Source organism: Triticum urartu, chromosome 6A, assembly GCF_056163025.1.
Source record: "Triticum urartu cultivar PI428250 chromosome 6A, HENAU_Tu73, whole genome shotgun sequence".
NCBI lineage: Eukaryota > Viridiplantae > Streptophyta > Magnoliopsida > Poales > Poaceae > Triticum > Triticum urartu.
In genome coordinates, this window is record NC_141878.1 from 48,285,481 (window position 1) to 48,308,749 (window position 23,269).

Sequence of the window (23,269 nt, forward strand, 5' to 3'; positions counted from 1 at the left end):
GGAATGAAACACAAAACAAAAAAGAAACAAAAAATAGGAAAAAAGAAGAAGAGGTAAAACCAGCACAAAAAAAACGACAAAAGAAAGTAGGAAAAAGCAACTGAAACCGGTCCGCTCCACAGAAGTTTGCCATAGCTGGTATGAATCACTCTTCTCATTTGAGTAGTGTTTTTGGAAACCTTTGGTTACTTAAAATTGCAGTATCACAGATCTACAATTTCAATTGAATGTCCGTGTAATTTTTATTGGAGAAACATCACAGTACATTCGATTTGATTTCGTAGCATGCATCCAATATTGCAGATGCGAAGGCTGCAAGTCACACGGGCATACAAAACCTGAAAAGGCCAATGAAGCTTTCTTGGTTGATATAGCCAGGGGAGGCGTTTTGGCTCCGGGTGCATTTGCACCAGTGTAGCAAGGATGATTGACAATTTTCATGCGAAGCGGGGCAGCAGTGTTTCGTCAGTGAAAAAACAAATTTAATTGTGACATTTTGGGGTATCACTTGATGTTCTGTTTTTTTTTTGCATGGGCCAAATGCTTTACATTTTTGCCTAAAAATTTTCAAGTAGCATTTGAATGTGACAAAGAACACGTGATGTTCTTACTGGCATCATGCAATGCTAAAACTCGAGAAGCAGCTAAAGAAATGTAGCAGCAACAGAACGTGCTAATGCGAGGCAGGCTTCTATCATCCCAGTACAGCCTAAGATTATTTCACTTCACCTTTGAACCACTTTCCAGTACAGACGAAGTCACCACCAACGAATTTCGACAGAACTAAGTTGGAACCGATTTCACCGAGCATCTTAACCATCTTCTGCTACCGCCTAGCTAAACTGGTGGTCCACTGACATCCCAGCGTTTTTACCCCTGGTGTGGGGTGGGTTTATATACACAATCTGGGCTATGAAACAACAGGAACCAGGATTCATCGTTTTACAAGGCGGACGTGAGCGCGCATGCGCAACTGTGCGAGGTAATTCAGCCATGCCTGATGGACCAACCCAGCATTTCCCCTGCCATCATCATCGTAAGTGCAAGAAGAGCTAGTTGGATGGAGGTCCAGATCCACCCATGCGCCTCCTGAGCCGGCCCCGAGTCAACCGAATAGCCTCCTGGATGAGCGTCTCCTCGTCTTCAGGCATTGTTGGGCGGAGTGGCACGTTGCTTGTCGATGGCCCAGATTGATCAACCAGCATGTCTTCACTGTTTGGGGGGCTGTTGCCGGTGACAGGCCCAGGACCGGAAGGTGTTTGTTGCTGCACAGGAGGCACTGCGCCAGGAGGGGCAACTGGAACTGGGCCCTTATCTTGCACCTGCATCCTTGGTGGAGTAGGAGGAACTTGGGCGGGCTGTGGTGGCATCGGTGGTGCCGTTGGTGCAGGAACAGGTGGTGGTGCAGGATTCGCCATCCGAGTCCGTGGAGGTGGTGGACGCTGCTGCTGTTGCTGTGCCTGTATAGAGAGAGACCGTAAAGTAAGTACATGAGACATACAGCTGACACTGACACCCACCCACCCACAAGCACACAATACTAGATAAGTCATAAGTTAATGAGTTCAAAAAAACCATCTGACCCTGAATCCTACAACTGCAAACAGAAAGCCCATACTGCACTCTCAGAAAATGCACGCAGAACTTCTGGACATGAATAATCCTAACCCTTCCTAACAAATGGTATGACGAAATGGTGCAGCAGTTGTCACATTCCAATATGGAAATTATATATTATACGTGCTTCTCAGGACACTAACTCTAACAAAGGATGTAACAAGAAAGGAAGTGCTATTCATGCAAGGTGATACAAACTATGTGGAACTATAGATCAAACTTCGCTAGAAGTACAAGGGGCATGGGGCAAAACAAAATTGTAGGTCGCCAACTTGATCACTGTCAGTTCAGTAAACGATCAAATATCTATGCTGTCTTCAACAAGATATGTAGAGCATCAAGCATGACAAGGTAATTCTAGACAAGTTTGCTTTTGTATGTGTGCCCAAACGAATAAGAGCTTAGCAACCTAGAGGTCGAGGACACCATGAATAATCCTATTGTGATAATTCTTGCAAGAAAATTGGTACAGAAGTATGGTAGATGAATGACATGATACTACAAAATCATTGTTAGCTAACTTTGTCCACGCAAATGCCACAATTAACCACAACTCAGGCTCCTAAGCTGTAAAATAAACTAGAGAAACAAATGCATTTCCTACCAAGTACCAACAGAGATTACTGAATACTGATAAATCCAGGTACAATCGTAAGCCAGTTTGACTTGGTAGAACAATTGGGTTTGACTAAACTGCGTCCTAACTGATGAAAGGAAAAAAGGGATAGTGTTATAATGCAACTAGATGGTGATGAGTTGATGACATGGCAGAACTTGTGCGACACACAAATTCTTCCAAAGGGTGCAACCAGGACATACACACAAATTCTTACAGAGAGTGCACACAAGCAAGGTAGAATATTCAACTGAACACTAGGGGAAAATATTTCTAGAATTTCACAATCTGGTGTGAAAACACTCTTCAGTAGTAGTGCTCCTAGAAGACCAGAGCAAATTTCCCAACCTATCGATAATTCTCAGAAATTCTCAAAACTAGGAAAAATTAGATGCATATTCTCTCTATTATAAATGGAAGGTAAATGCATATGCCAAAATTTTGGAGCAATATATGATCTCTGAGCGCCATACTATATTTCTTTTACCCAAACATAGGAGTATTATTTAACTCCAATTGTAACTACAAAAAAAAATCAGAGATGAGAGGCTGGATGTAAAAAGAAGTGTTGCGTAAAGGAACATAGAAATGGGTATTATTCATGTTTTTCTAACTTCCACTAGAAATCAGGACATCAATGTGAATTTAAGAACATTTTAACATAAAGAAACATGTGGTGGTAGGATGCAATACATGCACCGTTATCAATACAACATGTGAATAAATTCATGGCCTAGCATTTAAAATTCTACTACAGCCTACAACATTGGGCTCAAATAGAAGAAAATCCAAATAGCACTACCATTATGGAACAAGCCACCAGATTATATCATATACAAACTATATAAGTTCAGTACATCATATAGTGGGTAGTGTTACACTTCTTGCTAAAATGGACATCATAGCAGCACAAAAAGACTATCAAGCAAGCTTTAAAGTTTTGGAAGTACCTGAGAACGAGATCTTTGTGATTGAGAAGCAACATATTGCAAGATCTCATGGAACCTTGACTGGCTGTAGTCTGCAACCTTGTGGAAGTAAGTAACAGCCATATCACTAGCCCTTGTCCTCAACTCAAGAAGATTGCGATCAATCTCAGATTCATGTTTTGCGATATACGGCTTGAAGAACGACTCATACACATATGAAGTCCCCTGGAATAACCCTTTGTTAGAGACAAGCCATAAGACATAACATGTTAGGGCAACACAAAAAGCAGGAAACCAAACCTGTGTCTTAGGATACCACAAATACACAATAAAAGCCAGCTTTGCTTCACTATACATTGGCAACCTGTATGAAAATGGAACTATCAACCATCAAGCAGATGAAGTCCCCCAACTGTAATCACCCCAAATCCTAATTCAAATAAGTCACATTACCATGATATGAAATTATCCCCAACTCTCTCGAAAACAGTAAGCATTGCAAGTAAAATCCTGCAAAACCATGGTCATGCATGTGAGACCAAGCAAAAACAAAGAATGATAGCCCAAATAAAATGGAATGGTGTCAAGGACATACCAGTACTGACACCAGAACCGCAACTGCTCAATCTCAGGCCTATTCAGCTCCACTGTCTTGTAACAATCATAAGCCGGATATGCATATCCAAGAACAAGTCTGCAAAACAGATAAATAACAGAAACATTGTGAATGTAAACAAGAAAATCACATCATTTCTGTGATTAAATAAGAACTGGGTTCCTGCTTACATCAAAGCTCTGGTAATGAATGATCCAACAACCATCTTGACCCCTACACCACAGAAAACAATTACATATGTTGTCAATTGCCAAAAGCAACATTGATAAATGTCCTATGAGGGTCAAATCACAACATGCTAGCAGCCATTATGCCATAGCCTTCCACAAGCTCCTTCACATCAGCAAAACAAGACATAAAAAGATGGAAATAGGTACTGCATGCCAAATTAAGCCTTTATCTTGCTGATTACTTCAGCCATCGAACATCTAAAAAGCGTTATCCAAACATGCTAGCACCATAAGTTCATAGGTGATACCAAACCATGTTGCTATAGTTCGGTTTTGTTATAACAGAGGCTACACTAGAGGAAACCTAACGACTACCTATTCTGGCCAGACCAAACAAAACTTCTGTTAAAGTTGGGTCTAGATAAGAACAGGGGGCACATCAAGCATCATAAGTTCATGTGAGTCCGTTTTGCTAGAGTTTGATTTTTTCACAACAAACACTACACAGAATAGGGGGGAATCCAAACAATTACTTGTTCCCAGTCAGACCAAACAATTTACTGTTACATTTCGGCTTTAGTATATGATATCAGAAGGTAGACCTCCTCTGCTCTAAGAAAATGACCAAGCAACTCAATCTGAACATGAACTGGGAATAAAACTGAATGGAGGCACCCGATACGGATCAATTCAGACGAGCAGCCAAAAGTACGCCTATGCTCTCAGAAGAAGACCAACCAGATTAATCTAAACATGAACTTGGGAAGCAAAAAAATAAAAATAAACGGAGGCACCAGGTACAAAATCAATTCATACAAGCAGCCGAAAGCACCTCGCGGAAACCCAACCAGATCAGTCTCAACCTACCACGAAACTAAAATTAACACGGCACAGGGGAACCGCTACATCCGACTCGCAAATCCCTCCAAATGCGAGCGGCCCGCAACCCCTGGGCGCCACGCACCGCGCGGTTGCGGCCCCCGAACGGCACCGCGAGCAGCAGCGGCAGCGCGGAGAATCGAACGGGGCACGGGACGCGACAACCGCAGCCTAATCCATACCCGAAACAACCTAACAGCATATCCGTAGCGCGTGCGGGGAGAAGGGCACCCCTGGCGGAGACGAAACGGGGAGGGGGCGGCGCCGCTGCTGCCGCCCCTGCAGAAGGACCAAATCGAAGCAAAGCGGGGCGGGGAACGAATACCTTTCCTCCCGCTGCAAGCAACGGGCCGAGAGCGCGAGGTGCTGGTGGCTGCTGCGGCGGCGGCGACGCGGGCTCTCGCCGGAGCAGGGGAGGGAGCCGCGGAAGCTTCCAGAAGGTTCCGGGAGGGAGGGGGAGGGGGGCCTCCGTCCCGGGCCGGGTCGGCGGCGAGGCGGCCGAGGGGAAGGGGAGGGAGGGAATTCAAAAGAGGGGTTTGCCTTCGGGTTTGGGGATAGAAAGGGGCGTGGAAATCACCGGGGGAAACCGCCGCATAGCGTCCCACGCTCACGGTGGGGCCTACCCGTATGCTACGCTGATAGATGGGCCCGGTGGTGGGCTGGTCCTACCTGTCTACTGGGCTTAGCTTGCTGCTGTCGGCTAGGGTGGGTGGAAGCGGCCTGGAGGTGTGCGGTGCCGTTTTGCCGTTCTGGTCTGCGGGGGTGTGCGGGGGTGTGCGGCGCACGCGTCGGCTCTTGTACCCGTGCGGAGTCGGGTTAGCTCGGGTGCGGTGGGCCGCAGTGTCAGTGGGTGGCGTCGGGTGGATAAGAGCGCGCGGAGGTTAAGTAAAGAATTGTGCTGCGTTTGGGTGCGAGGGGCAAGGAATATGTGCACGCCGGGAGGAGGGGATGGGATCCCGGCCCGTCTGACAACCCCCCCTCTCTCTCTCCCTTCGACAAGCTTCTCAAGTGTTGCAGCATCTTTTTAATTTTCCAATGTATTGAAAAAAATATACTCCACAATTCATAACAAGTGTTGCAGTTTTGAACTCAGATTAGGAGTATTTATCGTGCTCGCTCCAGCTACAAAGAGGGCATAAATTATGTGTTGATCGCTTATGAATGCTTTCATTCCATAAAGAAGCGAACACATGGCTCAAATGGTATTTCTGCGGTTAAGCTGGACATGCTGAAAGCATATGACAGAGTAGAATGGGAATTCATGCGGCGGATGATGATGAGGATGGGGTTTCATGCACAATGGATTGAGCTTATCATGGAGTGCGTCTCTTTGGTCAAATATCAGATCAGATTTAATGATACAGAGACAGACGAATTTACACCAACTAGGGGCCTAAGACAGGGTGATCCCCTATCTCCTTATCTCTTTTTGATCTGTTCTGAAGGATTATCAAGCATGTTGTCTCATGAAGAAGAAGTTGGTGGTATTCAAGGAATAAAGGTGTCAAGGAATGCTCCCTCGATATCTCACCTTTTGTTTGCGGATGATTCTTTGATCCTCATGAGAGCTACGGTACAGAATGCAAGTACATTGAAGAGGGTCCTAGATACATATTGTGAGAGTTCAGGGCAGCGTGTAAGTACTCCAAAATCCAGTATCTTCTTCAGTCCTAATACTAGAGTAAATGAAAGGGAGAATGTATGTGGAATGTTGAATATACTAACAGAAGCTTTATCTGACAAGTATTTGGGGCTACAACTATTGTCGGTGTTGATCGTAGTGACTGTTTTCAACATCTTGTTGATAGAGTTTGTCAGAGATTGAAGGGGTGGAAGCAAAAATTTCTATCAGTCCAAGGTAAAGAAATCCTTTTAAAGGCAGTAGCTCAGGCAATTCCATCTTATGCTATGTCTGTTTTTAAGTTACCAAAAGGGATATGCAAGTCAATCACTGATGAAATATCGAGCTTCTGGTGGGGTGATGGAGAGGAGAAAAGGAAAATGCATTGGTTTGCATGGTGGAAGATGCGTGTTCCGAAGAAGAAGGGAGGTATGAGATTTAGAGACCTTCATAGCTTTAACCTTGCTATATTAGCAAAGCAGTGTTGGCGACTGATCCAGAATCCTGACTCTTTGTGTGCACGTGTTCTAAGTGCAAAATACTATCCTGATGGTAATGTTCTGAGAGCTGCCCAGAGAAAGGCTCCTCGTTTACATGGCAAAGTTGGGTTGCTGGGATACAAACTTTCAAGAGGGGATGTATTTGGCGAGTGGGCACTGGTTCACAGATTAACATTTTGGATGATCCATGGCTCCCATCAAGTCCAACAAGGAAGATTATCACCCCTAGAGGTGGAATCATGTTGTCAAAAGTGCAAGATATAATTGACCCTCATACGGGTCAGTGGGACGAGGCACTAATTCAGAGCGTGTTCTCACCAGTTGATGTACGCAGAATACTACAAATTCCACTACATGTTGCAGCACTAGAAGATTTTGTGGCATGGCACTATACAAAGTATGGAACCACTACAAAAAAAGACACATCCATGACATTTTGGGCCGAACGAATTTTTTTTCTGTCATACATATGACACTTCTATGACGATAATTGTGACAAAACCCGGTATCATCATAGATGTGGTGGGCTCCTACTTCTATGACAAAAAATCATGACAGAAAATGGGCTTTTCGTCCTGGGCGGGCCGGAGATGCAGCTGCATGACATTCTTTGGACCGTCCATGACGGAAAAACCGTGGTAGAAGCGAGGGGGAGGAAAATTTCGGGGAGTTCCCGGTTATGGTGGGAGGTCAGGGGCCGAGCGATGCGCGCTTCTCTCGTACACGTACGCGCGTGTGTGCGAGGCATTGGCTCTAAATGAACCCGAGCGAGGCGTTGGGCTCTAACTGAACCCGAGCGATTGCACTGCAGGCTACGCGTTACTGAACCCGGGCGATCGATCGATGGCTGTTAACTGAACCCGATCGAGCGATTCCTTCGCTACTGCTGCTAACTGAAGCCGATCGATACTACCTCTGGATGAACAGTGAGCATTGCCGGGGGGGTTTGGATGAACAGTTCCCGGTGGGGGTGGATGAACAGGACCCCGTGGTGTTGCCTCTGGATGAACAGGACCCCGATCGATCGAGCCGGTTGGGGCTGGATGAACAGGACCCCATGGAGGGCTGGATGAACAGGACCACCCCATGGAGGGCTGGATGAACAGTAGACGGTGGAGGGCAGGATGAACAGTAGCCCGTGGAGGGGTGGTTGAACAGGAGCCCGTGGAGAGGGCTGGTTGAATAGTAGCTGGTGGAGTAGCGCGCGGTGGAGGCTAGATGAACAGGAGCCCGTGGATGAACAGTCGCAGGTGGAGGCTGGAGGAGGTCGACGGTGGATGAACAATAGCTCGTGGAGGCTGGAGGGGGTCGATGGTGGAGATGAACAGTATCACGTGGAGTCCCGTTTTGCGGTACGCCACACCCCTCCCGATGAACAGGACCCCCGTTTCGACCGTAGCGCTCCAACACAAGTCTGTTTCCTCCGTTTTGCGGTACGCCACACCCCTCCCGATGAACAAGACCCCCGTTTCGACCATAGGAGGTCCGTTTCCTCCGTTTTGCGGTACGCCAGACCCCTCCCGATCAATAGGATCCCGTTTCAAACGTGGCCGGTAAAACACAAGGACGTTTCCTCCGTTCTGCGATATGCCAGGCCTCGTTTCCATCATCTGTTCCGTCCAAGCCCTCCCGATGAACACGACGCATTCCGTTGCCTCCCGATGAACACGACGCATTCCGTTGCCTCCACATGAACACGACGCATTCCGTTGCCTCCTCATGAACACGACGAAGATGCTGTTTCTCCATTTCGACCCAGCCATGTACATGAGCCCTGGCCGTACGTATGCGCGAGTAGGCGTTCGAGACCCCGCCCGTATGTACACATACGTGGCCGTATTTTCTTTCTTGCACCCTGGCCGCTGTACGTACGTGTACATGCTACGTGCGCGCCTCTACTACGACACGTGCACGCCTCTACATCCACCAGTATATATATACATACACGTTCATGACCAGAATGACAACGCTACGTATGCTTCGACCAGGTGGGTCCCGACTGTCAGGCACTTCCTTGCGTGCGAAGATATAGCTGGTGGGTCCCAGCAGTCAGGGGCAAACGTTTTTTTCGTGAAATACGGTGGCCCGTCAGGTGGGTCCCCGCTGTCAGGTGGAGGAATAATTATTTTGCACGTAATAAGGAGGCACTTCCTTGCTGCGGCCGTGGACCCAGCTGTCAGCCTCTCCACATACAGTCCACGTCTGATGGAAGCCGTTTCTTGACTGTTGGGGAACGTTGCAGAAAACAAAAAAAATTCCTACGTTTCGCCAAGATCAATCTATGAGTTCATCTAGCAACGAGTGATCGGATGCATCTACATACCTTTGTAGATCGCGAGCGGAAGCGTTCAAAGAACGGGGATGAGGGAGTCGCACTCGTCGTGATCCAAATCACCGGAGATCCTAGCGCCGAACGGACGGCACCTCCACGTTCAACACACGTACGGTCAGCGTGACGTCTCCTCCTTCTTGATCCAGCAAGGGGGAAGGAGAGGTTGATGAAGATCCAGCAGCACGACGGCGTGGTGGTGGATGCAGCAATCACCGCAGCAGGGCTTCGCCAAGCTTCTGCAAGAGGGAGAGGTGTAGCAGGGGAGAGGGAGGCGCCAAGGCTTGAGGTGCGGCTGCCCTCCCTTCCCCCTTTATATAGGCCCCATAGGGGGGTGCGCCGGCCCTAGGAGATGGGATCTCCTAGGGGGGGCGGCCAAGGGGGTGGAGTAGCCCCCAAGGCAAGTGGAGGCGCCCCCTCCCCTAGGGTTCCCAACCCTAGGCGCATGGGGGGCCCAAGGGGGGTGCACCAGCCCACTATGGGCTGGTTCCCCTCCCCACTTCAGCCCATGGGGCCCTCTGGGATGGGTGGCCCCACCCGGTGGACCCCTGGGACCCATCCGATGGTCCCGGTACAATACCGGTGACCCCGAAACTTTCCTGATGGCCGAAACTACACTTCCTATATATAATTCTTCACCTCCGTACAATTACGGAACTCCTCGTGACGTCCAGGATCTCATCCGGGACTCCGAACAACTTTCGGATTACTGCATACTCATATCTATACAACCCTAGCGTCACCGAACCTTAAGTGTGTAGACCCTATGGGTTCGGGAGACATGTAGACATGACCGAGACGATTTTTCGGTCAATAACCAACAGCGGGATCTGGATACCCATGTTGGCTCCCACATGCTCCTCGATGATCTCATCGGATGAACCACCATGTCGAGGATTCAAGCAACCCCGTATACAATTCCCTTTGTCAATCGGTACGTTACTTGCCCGAGATTCGATCGTCGGTATCCCAATACCTCGTTCAATCTCGTTACCGTAAAGTCACTTTACTCGTACCGTAATGCATGATCCCGTGACCAGACACTTGGTCACTTTGAGCTCATTATGATGATGCATTACCGAGTGGGCCCAGAGATACCTCTCCGTCATACGGAGTGACAAATCCCAGTCTCGATTCGTGCCAACCCAACAGACACTTCCGGAGATACCTGCAATGTACCTTTATAGTCACCCAGTTACTTTGTGACGTTTGGTACACCCAAAGCACTCCTACGGTATCCGGGAGTTACACGATCTCATGGTCTAAGGAAAAGATACTTGACATTGGAAAAACTCTAGCAAACGAACTATACGATCTTGTGCTATGTTTAGGATTGGGTCTTGTCCATCACATCATTCTCCTAATGATGTGATCTCGTTATCAATGACATCCAATGTCCATAGTTAGGAAACCATGACTATCTGTTGATCAACGAGCTAGTCAACTAGAGGCTTACTAGGGACATGTTGGTGTCTATGTATTCACACATGTATTACGATTTTCGGATAACACAATTATAGCATGAATGAAAGACAATTATCATGAACAAGGAAATATAATAATAATCCTTTTATTATTGCCTCTAGGGCATATTTCCAACATTGACCACGTTGACCACGCCGCGCCGAGAGCACCAGGGCGGTGGACGATCGCGAGGCCTAGGAAGGGGACGACACGGAGCCGGGGAAGACGCGGAAGTGGATGCCCACGCGGAGAGGAGTACGAGGGTTCACTGGTTCGGCTGCGCTGCCATCGCCGCAGAACAACAGGGGGTGTGGGTGAGTGGAGTGGAGGGATGGCCTGGCCAGCGGCGGGAGTAGTATGGGGGCGGTGAGGCCTCCGCGGCAGCACAGCCGGCCACGGGAGGCAGGAGCAGGCGGCACGACCGGCGCTGCTTTGGGCGGCTGGAGCAAGAAGACCAGAGGTTGAAGAAGCACTACGGCCGTTGGATGGACATCGTACGATCAATCGAGCTAGAATCGTGCATATTGACTAAGTTGACAAAGCCCTTCGTCCCCGTCAACTTAGTAGGCCCACTATACTGGGTCCCAGCTAGCAGGGGGAGTATTCATTTTTTTGTGCGTAATAAGGAGACACTTCCTTGCGTGTGAAGATATAGCTGGTGGGTCCGAGCTGTCAGCGGTGGTAACATTTTTTTCACGAAATACAGAGGCCGTTCGGTGGGTCCCAGATGTCAGGTGAAGGAAATCATTATTTTATGTGTAATAAGAAGGCATTTCCTTGCGTGCGGCCGTGGACCCAGCTGTCAGCCTCTCCACGTACAGTCCACTTCAGATGCATGTTGGTCGTTGACCATGCTGACCACGCCACGCCGAGAGCACCAGGGTGGTGGACGACGGCGAGGCCTAGGAAGGAAACGACATGGAGGCAGGGAAGACTCGGCCATTGTTTTTATTTCCCACGCGGAGGGGAGTACGACCGTACGAGGGTTTACTAGTTCGTCTACTGTCGCCGGAGAATAACAGCAGGTGTGGTGAGTAGAGGGATGGCTAGGCCAGCGATGGGAGTACGGTGGGGCGGTGAGGCCTGCACGGCAGCACAGCCGACCGCGGGGAGGGAGCAGGCAGTCCCGCCGGCACTTGTTTGAGCGGCTGGAGCAGGAAGAGCAGAGATTGAAGAAGCACGACGGCTGTTGGATGGACATGCAACAGTATAGAGGCCATCTGTGGAAAGCCTCAAATCTGTGGAAAATAGCATACAGCCCATCTGCCATTATTTCAAATAATTTAGAGCCCATTTGCTAATTCTTACGGGTTTTTTGAAGCTCATATTCTTTATGTTAGCATTACAGCCCATACTGTGGCCACGGTTAAAAAATTATACGAAATTTTGTATATGTCGGTGCAGTCTGCACTGTTTTTAATTCCGAAATTTCGAGTCACATTCAGACTGATTTTAAAAATAAATGTATATCAATATAAAATCCAATAAATTGTCCACGCATAAAAATCAATGTAATTTAAAATCTCGAAATGAAAAAAAGATATTTGAAAATAATTGCCGGTTTGATGTGTTTTAAAAATGTACAGCCCATTTCTCATTACTGATAGGCCATTTTCTCGGCCAGCCGAATGAAGCTCTCCTCGTCTTGAAAGATTTGCAGCCCAACACGCCTGATAAAACAGCTTACTTGACAAATCACAAAAGAACTGGGCTAGCCATTTTCAGAAAGAAAAAAAAAACTACTGGGCTGGTCTGTGGTAAACATAAAAGAAAAGGCTATCTAGACAGGCCAGAGTGTCCCACACAGCCCAGTTGACACACTGCTTCCATCTCAAAAACAAATTAGATAAATGCCAATCCAATTATGGCGATTCATAAAAATGCCACTGCAAGTTCCAAAATTTGAAAAATGCCACTGCAATTTTTGCAAACTTTGAAAAACACCACTGCAGTTTGCAAACTTTGAAAAATGCCACTCCAGACTTCGAAAAATGCCACTAGAAATGGCATGAAATGGCATTTTTCAAAGTTTGGAAATTGCAGTGGCATTTCTCGGATACACCAGATTTGGAGTGGCATTTATCAAATTAACCCAAAACAAAAATAACTGGGCGAGCTGCTGGGTCCCTGGTGTCAGCCGCTCGTTGTGCAATTCTCTCGTTTATTGACTACGTTGACAATGGCATGGGACCCAGATGTCAGAAATCCACTAGGAGGGGACATTTTTTATTGGCTTGAAATAAGGAGGCACTTGTTTGCGTACTGCCATGACCTTGGCGGGTCCCTGCTGTCATCCTCTCCACGTACAGTGCCAGTTAGTCGTGCTTCAAAACTGATCGGCACGCCATTAAAAAAATAAAGGTCGATAACTAATGCGGCACCTCGGGCCAACGTGGCCAGATCGCATTTTGCACGAGAAATTACACACCATGTTTCGTTGACATGTGGTCCCGTTTCAACATATCAGTGAGACGACGGCGAGTAGTAGGAGTATTTCCGAACGGACGTGTAGGCCGGGGCGCCTCTTCGTGAACCGTGGCAAACTCGCAACCGTCCACCGACTCTTCGCCTTTCCCTCTCGATTTGGAACTGCTGTCGCACGCTCTTCCTCTCCCTGCTCCATTTTCCTTCAGCCCTTCACCCTTTCTTCTGCCATTGTTCGATCGTCTTCTTCATGGAGGGAATAGGCCGGAAACGACCCCGTTATTCTTGCCACGATCTGAAAGATGATGTGGTGGAGGAACTCATTGATCGGTGCGACGTCATCAGCTCGGCTAGCATGGCAGGTTCGTTCAAGCCCATTCTTGACTCAACTAATAACATCATTGCAAGGAACCCAAGAGTCAATGAGCGGTTTGATCTCCCCTATCTTCTTCGCCGTGACCCTGATGACTGGCGCCGGCACGACGGAGGCCTCGCCCTGTGCAAGTTGATGCCGCTTGATAATGATACGTATGATGTTAAGATGCCATCGCTTGAGGGCAAGGCTTGGGCGGGCGCAAATGGAGATTGGGTTGTTTACATTTGGTCCAACTGCGAGTGGGAACTTGTGAATGTGTACACTCGTCACCGGGTTCCACTTCCAAAAATCTCAGCACACTGCCCAGAGGTTGAGCACACCGGTAATGTACGCACGTTCAAATACGATCATGGTGACTGTCTTCTACGGAAGATAGCAATTTGTCGAGTTCCCAACCGCTCTTGGAATTACAACAACTATCAAGTTGTTGCTATCTTCGACAAGCTTGTTGCCGTCCTTCGTGGTTCGACTCGATGGATATTGCTCAAAAATCAGTTTCTGTACACGGATGAGTACTGTGATGCAATTCAATACGAGGGCCTTGTGTTTGCTGCCACCACGTGTCACTGTTTTTGCATGGCATCCTAGTAGTTTCGGTATGTTTGTCTTCCATCGTAATTATAATTGTTTCATCCACATGCATGCGGGTTAGCAAGTTTCCCTTTACTAATTAACCTTCTTCTTGTGTTTCCAAGGTCCTGTGAATATCCCACCACCTATACTTACAAAAATTTATAACCAAGGGGGAGATGCCGATGGTGATGATCACGAGCAGCGCCCATATACTCTGTGGCGCCTGGCAACTAATTCCGATGGATCACCTCTTCTTGTGTGTATACAGCCCACTAATGATGTTACTGCTAAGGAAGCAGGTGTCTCCCATGGTCGCACTCTCCGGACCTATTCCAACACCCGTTGCATGGTATTCGGGATGGATACTAGTGTGCTAGCACCAACTCCTTCTCCCTGGCACAGAATTGATAGTCTTGGAGAAAACTCGCTCTTCCTTGGACAAAACTATCCGATGATGGTGAAAGGCGATCCAACTATTGTTGACACATTTATGAGAAGCAACTGTGTCTATACCTCGGAATTTGGGTGGTTCCCTACCCTGGTACTGATATAATAGGCCGCTTCAGCCTGGATGATTAGTCCTGCGTTGGTCTCCAGATCGACAACGGATGGCCCGTCCCAGAGAATCACTTGTGGTTCAAAGCAAGCGTTTCCAACGCCGCGGAATGGTTGAGTTGAAGTTCATTTCATGGCTTGTTATTTGTTGTGTGGTGAAAACTTTAGTATTTATAATGTATCCTCGTTTTTGATGTGGGTTGATGACCTGTTGTATGTAATAAAATGATATGCCTATGATAAACTTACTAAATTTATGAATGGATTTCGATTCGCTTCTCTGAGTGAGTGGTGCGACGAGGCAAAAAAGTATTTTCCGAATACATAATTGTACGTGCATTGCAACAGGTTATCGGATGAGTCCAATCAACAATAGTACACGCCACTACCACGACATCCATCTGACACCATATTATTTCTTGGAGTCCGTGCTAGAGCAATCTCTTCAACCTCGTCGTTTCTCTAACTTCAGCCATCGCGCGGTGGGCGAGGTGGGGGTTTGCCGATAGTCGGTTTCCTTAACTGTGGTCCCACTTGTAAGGCCAACTCCAACGCACGACCCCAAATGCACCTCCGTTTTGCACGAACTCCAATGATAATTTTGACTAGAAAAGCAAGACCAAAGAAAACAAGAACCACAAGAATACATTTTACTACTCCTGTAAGTTGGATTAGTGCCTTCTCGATGCATTCATTGTTGATCTGCGGAGGCTCGATCTTGCGTCTGTGCTAGCTAAAAGTTGATAGAACATCTCCTAAATTGCGTTCTATCAATATATGGATGTACTCTTCTTCCCAATACAAAAACTTGCATCCATTCTACTCCCTCTGTTGCACAATACATGCCTTCTATTTGTCAAAATATATATGTATCTAGACATGTCTTAGTATATAGGTACATCCATTTTTGGACAAATGGAAGTCAAGTATTTTAGAACGGAGGGAGTACACAATAAAATTTTTAAGTTAGCACAACTAGTCTAATTCGAGAGCAGAACCGAAGATTTGGTCAGGTTCTTCCTCCTTTTGCCGACTCGTGGGACATCCAGCATCCAGATCGTGTCATGAAAGAAAATAGAGTGGTAGTTGAAGCCACGAGATGTGCATCTTGGGTTAAACTGTAAATAGAATCTTACTACTCTTGAGTAACTCCAAAAGCGGCCACCGAAGATCTTTATTGGATTTGTTTTTCATCACCAGCACGTCGAGGTGAAAGATGTGCAGGTTCAGTGGGTCCTCTTGCGTTTTCACTGACATGTGGGGCCGCATGTGAGCAAACAGACGATGGGCTCCGCGCATCCGCTGACTGGCTGAGAAGAGAGATAGAGGAGGGCTGAGCACGGACTGCGGGAATTTTTTTACGTACCTCGATATAGGCTCGATATAGTGGGGTGGCATGGGCCATAACTAGCATTCACGTCTAGCAGTACGGCACACGCCACCCACACGAGTCCCATCCGACACCAATTTTCTTGGAGTCCGTGCTACAGCCATCTCTTCTCCCTCCTGTTTTCTCAGCCATCGAGTGGTGGGCAGGGTGGGGGTTTGCCGATAGTCGGTTTGCTCAACTGCGGTCCCACTTGTAAGTGAAAATGCAACACCGCACGCATTCCCGCTTGAGCGGCGTGCCGGACCAATCGTGTGGGGGTGCGACGCGAACACGGCAGACTTTTCCTTTTAAACTCGTAACTTGTAAAATTTGGTTCTGCTCCATGGCGCGACCGATAGATAGAAAATAACGATCTTGCCTAGAGTAATGAGAAGTTTGGTTCTGGCGCCGTTCATGCATGGAGTACATACGAAAATTATGAAGTTGATGCGAAAGGTAAGATAATTATTGTAGTATCATATACTACTACATGGATTTGACGGAAAGATAAAAATACATACGGATCCATCAACGTTCAACAACATCCTCACGCCCTACTGCGCTGGGTCACCAACCGACGTGTGAGGAGCAGCGGTGTTGGCAGCGAGCTCAACGTGCTTCTGAACAGTGCCGTCCAAGGTTGCCCTGCGCTCCAAGAAGGCCAGCATCCCATCGTCCTCCTCTTGCATGTAGTAGTCCTTGTGGATGATTTGCGCGTAGACGTGGGTGATTATGTCGATGGTGTCTTGCTGCGCCAGGCGCTGCGCAGCGAGCGCGACCTGAGGTGGACATTCTCCGGCGCGACAGCGGGCAGTCGCAGGGACACCAGTGCGTCGAAGAGGTTGTTACCATAGTGGCCGTTGAGGGTGGCGGGCATCGCAGAGCCTGGGCGCATCGGCTAGAGGCTTACGTCAAAGTCGTCCGCAAGCTTCTTGACGACGGTGAACTTGTCGAGGAAACCGACGAGGATCTCGTCAAACAAGGAGACGAAGCTGTCGTCCAAGCGGCCCCTCGCCCTGGTGGCCTCAAGCAATACTACCTGGAGACGTTCCTTAGTGCCGGGCTGCAGGCCGGCATCGTGGACCATCTGGCACAGCCGGCTGATGCTCGCGCTCATCGCCTCCCTGGGTCTAGCGTAGCTTCTAGTCAACTGATCTTGCGATTCGAGTGATCACTCGACCCTTGGTTAGCGTGCGTAGGTGCATAGGATTTCGTACTACTCCTCGGCCCTCTACTGCACCTGCCTTTGGCTGTATGATAGGTGGGCCAGCCAGCCCCTGGGGCCACGTGTCATTCACCCAAAGGCAGTTGTCGTAAGTCAATGAAGCTGCGTCTCCCTCTGTGCTGGTGCAGTATAGTCATCTTACCGGACCTCTAGTTGGGGCCAAACGAGAGAAGTTTGATATTTACTGGTTTATTGGTCCCCTTTGCATTTTGCGCCAAGTTTTGACCTTTGATTTAACTAATAAAATGTTAATGCATGTAAACAAAAATGTTGTGTAAGTCACCTTACGAAAACCAAATAATCCCAAAATACTTAGGCACGGTGCATTAACTCCCTCCTTGTTTCTTATTTCGTGACATATCAACCAATGAGAGATGTGGGCCGTGCATGCTTTCAATGACTTGAGACTACCAAATATGACATGCAGTGTTTAGTTCATTGCATGTAATCCTATTAGTACTCTAGTTAGGAGTAGCAAAAAAACATTAAGTTCTCTCGCCGATAGGAATAAAACACCATGTATTTATTTACAGAGGGAGTAGTACATTTTTGGTGACATGCATTACTAGATATTGCTAGTCAAATACTAAAATCCAGATGGACATGGTAGTACTCCTAAATCCAGACGGTGGTGCTACTAGTACTAGTAGTAGTACTACCAATGTAGTAGTAGGAGTACTAGCAGTGTACTACCCGTTGGTCAAATTATTACGTGCTGCTCCTCACAGTGAAGTGACAAGACCCTGCACCGGAGATGACACCTGAGTATAGGCGCCGTGTTCGGCATACCATAGTCAGCCCCACCGTCTGCAATCACTATCATCATGGCTGTAGAGCTAGCCTGCTTACAACTAGCCCTGTTCGACATAATTTCCCGTGCGTAAATGCCCGTGCATTGCACGGAACACCAAGATTGGGGGTGGACGGCTCCGGCAGCGGCCATTGCGCCAGATTTTTCCACGGTCTTCTACTCCTAGATGTGGTGGGGAGGAGATGAGGCTGATTGTGAGAGACAAGGAGTTGTTTGTAAATAGGGAACAAGTGCGGGCATCTTTTTGCAAAAATGGAGAAGCTTGGTTTGTATGCGTCAGATCTAGATCCGACGGCTATTGGTGAAAGATGGGAGGCACAACATCATCACCAACTCAGGACCTGTTTGATTCGTAGGATTTTGAAAACGCAGGAATAGGACACGGCAATATTATAAGTTTCAAACTGATATTACAAATGTTAGGAGTAATGCTGCACCTACGAAGAGGGAATTACTAGGAAGTTTACGTAAGAATTTTCGTTACTTTAGGTGGATGCAGAATTATCGTACAAACTAAAATCCACCGCCCTGGCAAGTCACTAATGGGCAAATAAGTTTTCGAGTCTCTGGCCACTTGATGTTTCAAAAAAAAATTCAGCTTCTGCGGAGAAATGAGCTCCACCGTGTACCCGCGCGGGTGTGGCTGGGCACGAAGCGTGAGTACGTGCATGGTGCACCTATTCTCTTCTTGTATACATACACCACCTACGTGGGGTTGTGTGAGAGAGATACAAACCTAGAGAGATATAGTGTGTGGGTTCTTGAGAGTTTTTTTTTGTGTGGGGGGGGGTCAATCAAAAAATTTAACATATGCAATGTGTGTGAAATAGAGTCCTGGATATAACATATATATAGAGGGGCGATCCATGAGAAGAGAGTGGAGGTATCATCGGCTTGAGGTGTCCATAGAATCGACGAGAGGGATGATGTGTGTGTGTGCGCGCGCGCAATCGATAAAGAGTGCCATCGAATTTGTGTGTGCCCACGTCAAAGATATAGAGTGGCTGGCCTACTGGAACGTGAGATGGGACATGTGCAGTTTGTCTCTGTGGCATGGATACCTACCTGCAACGCTCGACTATCGGTGTGTGGTGGGGGAAGAGGGTGGCCCAATTAACTATAGAGGTACAATGGCTGGTATATGTGTGGAGGAGGAGAGAGGCCTACCTCATGTATTAAGGAGATCGATTTGCCTCATGTATTAAGGGAGATTGATCGGCATCCATGCATATGTGCAGGAGATGAATAAGGTTGGGAGAGAGACAGAGCTAGAGTGTTGAAGGGGGTGGTAGTGGAGTTGCTTCTAACAAATGGTGGGATAGGCTTGCTAGACAAACGGAGGGCACGCCCGCAATATCAATAAGAGAGGAGATGGCTGCTTGTTGTTTGTGCATGTGCGTGTGAGAGACGGGTCAGGAGGCATGCATGAATGATGAGGGGGGACGATGTGGCTGTGGTAAGCAGACGTAACTACATAGGAAGATCAATCGTCCTTTGTAAGAGAAAGGAGAGACATAACTTGTGAGGTAGGTCGATCGATGGGGGGGGGTAGTTAAAGTCGATCTAGGTATATGTTGGGAGATCGATCGATATACATGCATGTGTGTGTTAGAAGCAAATGAGGCACGAGGAGAAGGATAGAGAGAGAGGGATGCATGTAGGAGGTGGTACGAGAGGCATACTATATCGAGGGGAAGGAGTGTGCGAGTACGAGAACGATGAAAAGAGTGGTGGGAGTGAGGCATGGACGATGACAAGAGAAGAGGGGAAGCTTGTGTTTGTGCTAGGCACACCTGGCTAGAGAGGCATATCGATCGATGTGTGCCATAAAGAAGGAGCTGGGGGGGCCTACACACACCGTGGGTGAACGACCTAAAGTGAAAAGACGAATTTGCGCGATGGAGCTAGAGAATGCTGAGGGAGGGTGAGAGGGATGCGGGCGTGTGCATGCACAAGAGAAAGTTAGCGCTACCTACAAAGATAAGAGGGTTGTGTAGGTGTAAAAGACAAATCATATATACTTCATTATAAAAAACGAATTCGGATATTTGAAGAATTTATCATAGTGTTTCAAACCGACGGATGTGTGACTATATATAACGGTGATACACATGGTGTGGTTATGAACATGGTATACTACATTTAATATATTTTATCTCTACTCTTATAAAAAATGGAGTTGTTGATGATGGTGTGCCTGCCATCCTGCATTATAGGCCGTCTGATTTATATCTGGCGGATAGCAAGGAAACTATGATGGTTGAAGTTGGCAACAATCATGATTGTAGATTCTTATTGAAATAGAGAAAGGAATTCAAATTTAATTCGAATTGCAGCGGTAGTATAGACATTTGGAATGCACTAAAATGTTGGTATGAGTAGATTACATGCATTATATTGCAAGCGAAAAAATTTATTCGGACATAACATGGATTCATACTCCCTCCTTCCATCTATATAGGGCGTAATGAGATTTTTAAGACCGCCTTTGACTATTGACAAGATTAATAGTACATGACATGCATAATGTGAAAATTATATCATTGAAAGAACCTTCCATAGACGAATTTAACGGTGTGATTTGTGTAAGTTGCATGTCATATATCATTGCTCTAATATTTGGTCAACGTTAGCATCGAAAAATGCATTAGGCCCTGTATAGATGGAAGGAGGGAGTAGCTTCGAATAGCATTTGTATAGTAAAACGGGGCAAGACTCTCTCTTTGTGTGGTGTGAATAGTTTTATTTTTTTCGTTTTCTTTTTGGTTGAGGGAAGTGCGAATTGATTTGGTACGTACAAGTACAATATTACTACACATTAGGCTTGTCCCTAAAATTCAACCCGTGTCTTGTTATATCCCGAAAATTCAGATATCGTGCTCCCAAAACTGGCGCCTTCACAACCCGCGCCTTGCTATCCCGAAATTACAACGCGCGCGAAAACTCCCTCCAGCTGCCAAATCCCGACACGCGAAATCCCCTTCTAACCCTGAGCCGAAAGGGCCGCTAGTTCAGATCGGTGGGGGGTACTTTTGTAACACACCCTACATTTTGGACAAACGCGTTCCTAAGTCATGCTTCACCCCCTCCCATCGCCCCCTTTTCGCCATTCGAAATCCCAGGCCGCCATAACCTCTCCGCTCCAGCCGCAAAACCCCACCCTCCTCCGTCCGCCACGTCACCGCTGCCCAGCCGGAGCTTCTTCCCCGACGATGTCGTCCACCGCAACAGCTCGACGTCCCTCGTCCACCTTCCCGGATGAGGATCCGTCGTCCATCTCGCCGTCTCGCCGGTTCAGCCGCCCCGTCCTCCACCTCCAAGGAGCTGCGCCGACGATCGCCTCATCTATCGCGGTTGCTCCATCCCCACAGCGCCGCCTTAACCTGCTCCACCGGAACCGCAGCATCCTCACCGACTCCTCGGATGAAGCCGAGGCCTACTCGGCGTCACCAAAGAGGTTGTACACTCATCGCATCGCACCTTCTCCTTAACTCGACCTCCCGGCGCCGACGGTGCTCCATCCCGCACCCCCATGGAGCCTTGAAGCCGTCGCTGCGGGCGACATCTCCACGACGGCTCTCCCCCAGTGCGAGGCCCCTTCGGCGGCGACGGCCATACCAGCCGGATCTGCTGCTACTCCTCCGGCTCTCGCTCGATTGCTCGCTCGCCCAACTGCTGCTGCTGCTCTCCCCCTCGCTCGTGCTGCTGCTCTGCTCCGATTAAGCCACACTTCAGTCGACTGAATCGACTTTTGGGTAAGTCGATTTGCAGGGGTTGGGGGGCTCGCCAGAGTTAAGGAAGAACCACCCGCAGCAGGGACGGGGGCTCGCCGGAGAGGTACCCCACTATCTATCTTAGGGTTCAGGGTGGGGGAGAGGGGCCTAGAGGGCTGGCCGGGGCGGCAGTGGCGAGTTGTTCGGGGCGGCGAGGCGGCGCTGGGGCCGGCGGTTCGGCCAGTGGTGGCTGGCGACTCAGGGGGGTGCAGGTTGAAGATGAACTGCAGGCCCTTCCTAAACTACATGTCAAGTGCCTCTCTGCTACCATTGCGTTCAGTTTCGACAGTAGCATTCAGATTCCATAGTAAATTTCAGTTTCGACAGTTAAGTTTAGAGTCAACAATTTTTACCTCATCTGTTGTAGTCAGGTGGTTTTTGGTGATGTTAATTTTACATCCATTTTACATCATCTATTGGAGATGCTATTAGAATCCCACTTGAGATTGACGATGTCTGTCTTGTACTGCTTCAGCCTTGACGTCTTATGGCTCACCGGAGCTGCTCCAACGGCAGAACGATCCATCACAACAGAGAAGTGCCCTGGACGCCGTCTACAGATTCCTCAGATCTTCCTCCACACCTCCGACAGCCACCTCTGCCTCAACTGCTTCAGCGACCAACCCAATGATGCTGAGGTCGACACGGCTACGGCAAAGAGGTTGTACACTTGTTGCATCACTTATTACTATACATTCACGTCGATCCATTAGGGCTATTTTGGTTCAACGAAAAAACATTGATCCACTGGTTGTTATCATCACTCTAAATTTCTGCATGCTCTCCTTACATAATCTCACCATATTTTTTTCGTATGCATGTCAGATATTGTACACAGTCATGTTGAACATGTAGATAAAAAGAGAAGAGTTTTGCGCGGCAATACAATGTCATGCAGACATCGCTCCATGGTGGGTTCAATGGAAAACCCTCCCCACCCCTCTCCAGATTGTAATCCAGAGGAAGATATCTGTTCTGAGGCGGATTCGGACGCCGCTGACCACTCCTATTTACCCCCAAGGTGTTTGCTCTACCTTGGCATGATGATGTTAGTCATATCATGCATATGTTGCCTTGCAGTGCCTACGTTTGACATCATATATGTCATCTGCTTAGTTTAGACATGTTCTGTAATGCCACCTGTTTAGTTTCTATATCATATATGAGAATTATGTAGTCTCATGTCTTTTAGCCAGCCATAATATATGTGAAATGTGCAATGCCATCCTGTTTAATCAGGCATCATATATTTGAATGATATCTTGCCCATCCTTTTCTTCATTATATTTCCATTTGTCGACAATGTTTGTACATTAAACTACTCTTCCTGTGAATCAGCCATTTGGGTGGGAGATGGGAAAATCTAGAGTGAAAACAAGGCCTTCAGAGCAGACAGTGCTACCTGTCGAAGCAGATCTCTTG

General features: G+C 47.7%; 1 protein-coding gene across 1 annotated transcript; it reads right to left on the reverse strand.

The window, feature by feature from the left end:
- Positions 1-689: 689 nt before the first annotated feature.
- LOC125513431 (putative HVA22-like protein g) lies at positions 690-5,382 on the reverse strand. The gene is made up of 7 exons (XM_048678549.2): positions 5,153-5,382; positions 3,949-3,991; positions 3,758-3,856; positions 3,616-3,672; positions 3,463-3,526; positions 3,184-3,387; positions 690-1,460 (listed from the first exon to the last, which is right to left on the reverse strand). The coding sequence occupies exons 2-7, from the start codon at positions 3,981-3,983 to the stop codon at positions 1,053-1,055; spliced, it is 867 nt and encodes a 288-aa protein (XP_048534506.1). The 5' UTR covers positions 3,984-3,991; positions 5,153-5,382; the 3' UTR covers positions 690-1,052.
- Positions 5,383-23,269: the final 17,887 nt, after the last annotated feature.

Bases quoted from the DNA above. Each gene is read 5' to 3' on its own strand.
- LOC125513431 (XM_048678549.2), bottom strand. From the start codon at position 3,983: ATGGTTGTTGGATCATTCATTACCAGAGCTTTGAT. The intron at 3,673-3,757 runs GTATGTCCTTGA...ATGGTTTTGCAG, and splicing joins CGGTTCTGGTGTCAGTACTG to GATTTTACTTGCAATGCTTA. The intron at 1,461-3,183 runs GTACTTCCAAAA...CTCTCTATACAG, and splicing joins CACAAAGATCTCGTTCTCAG to GCACAGCAACAGCAGCAGCG.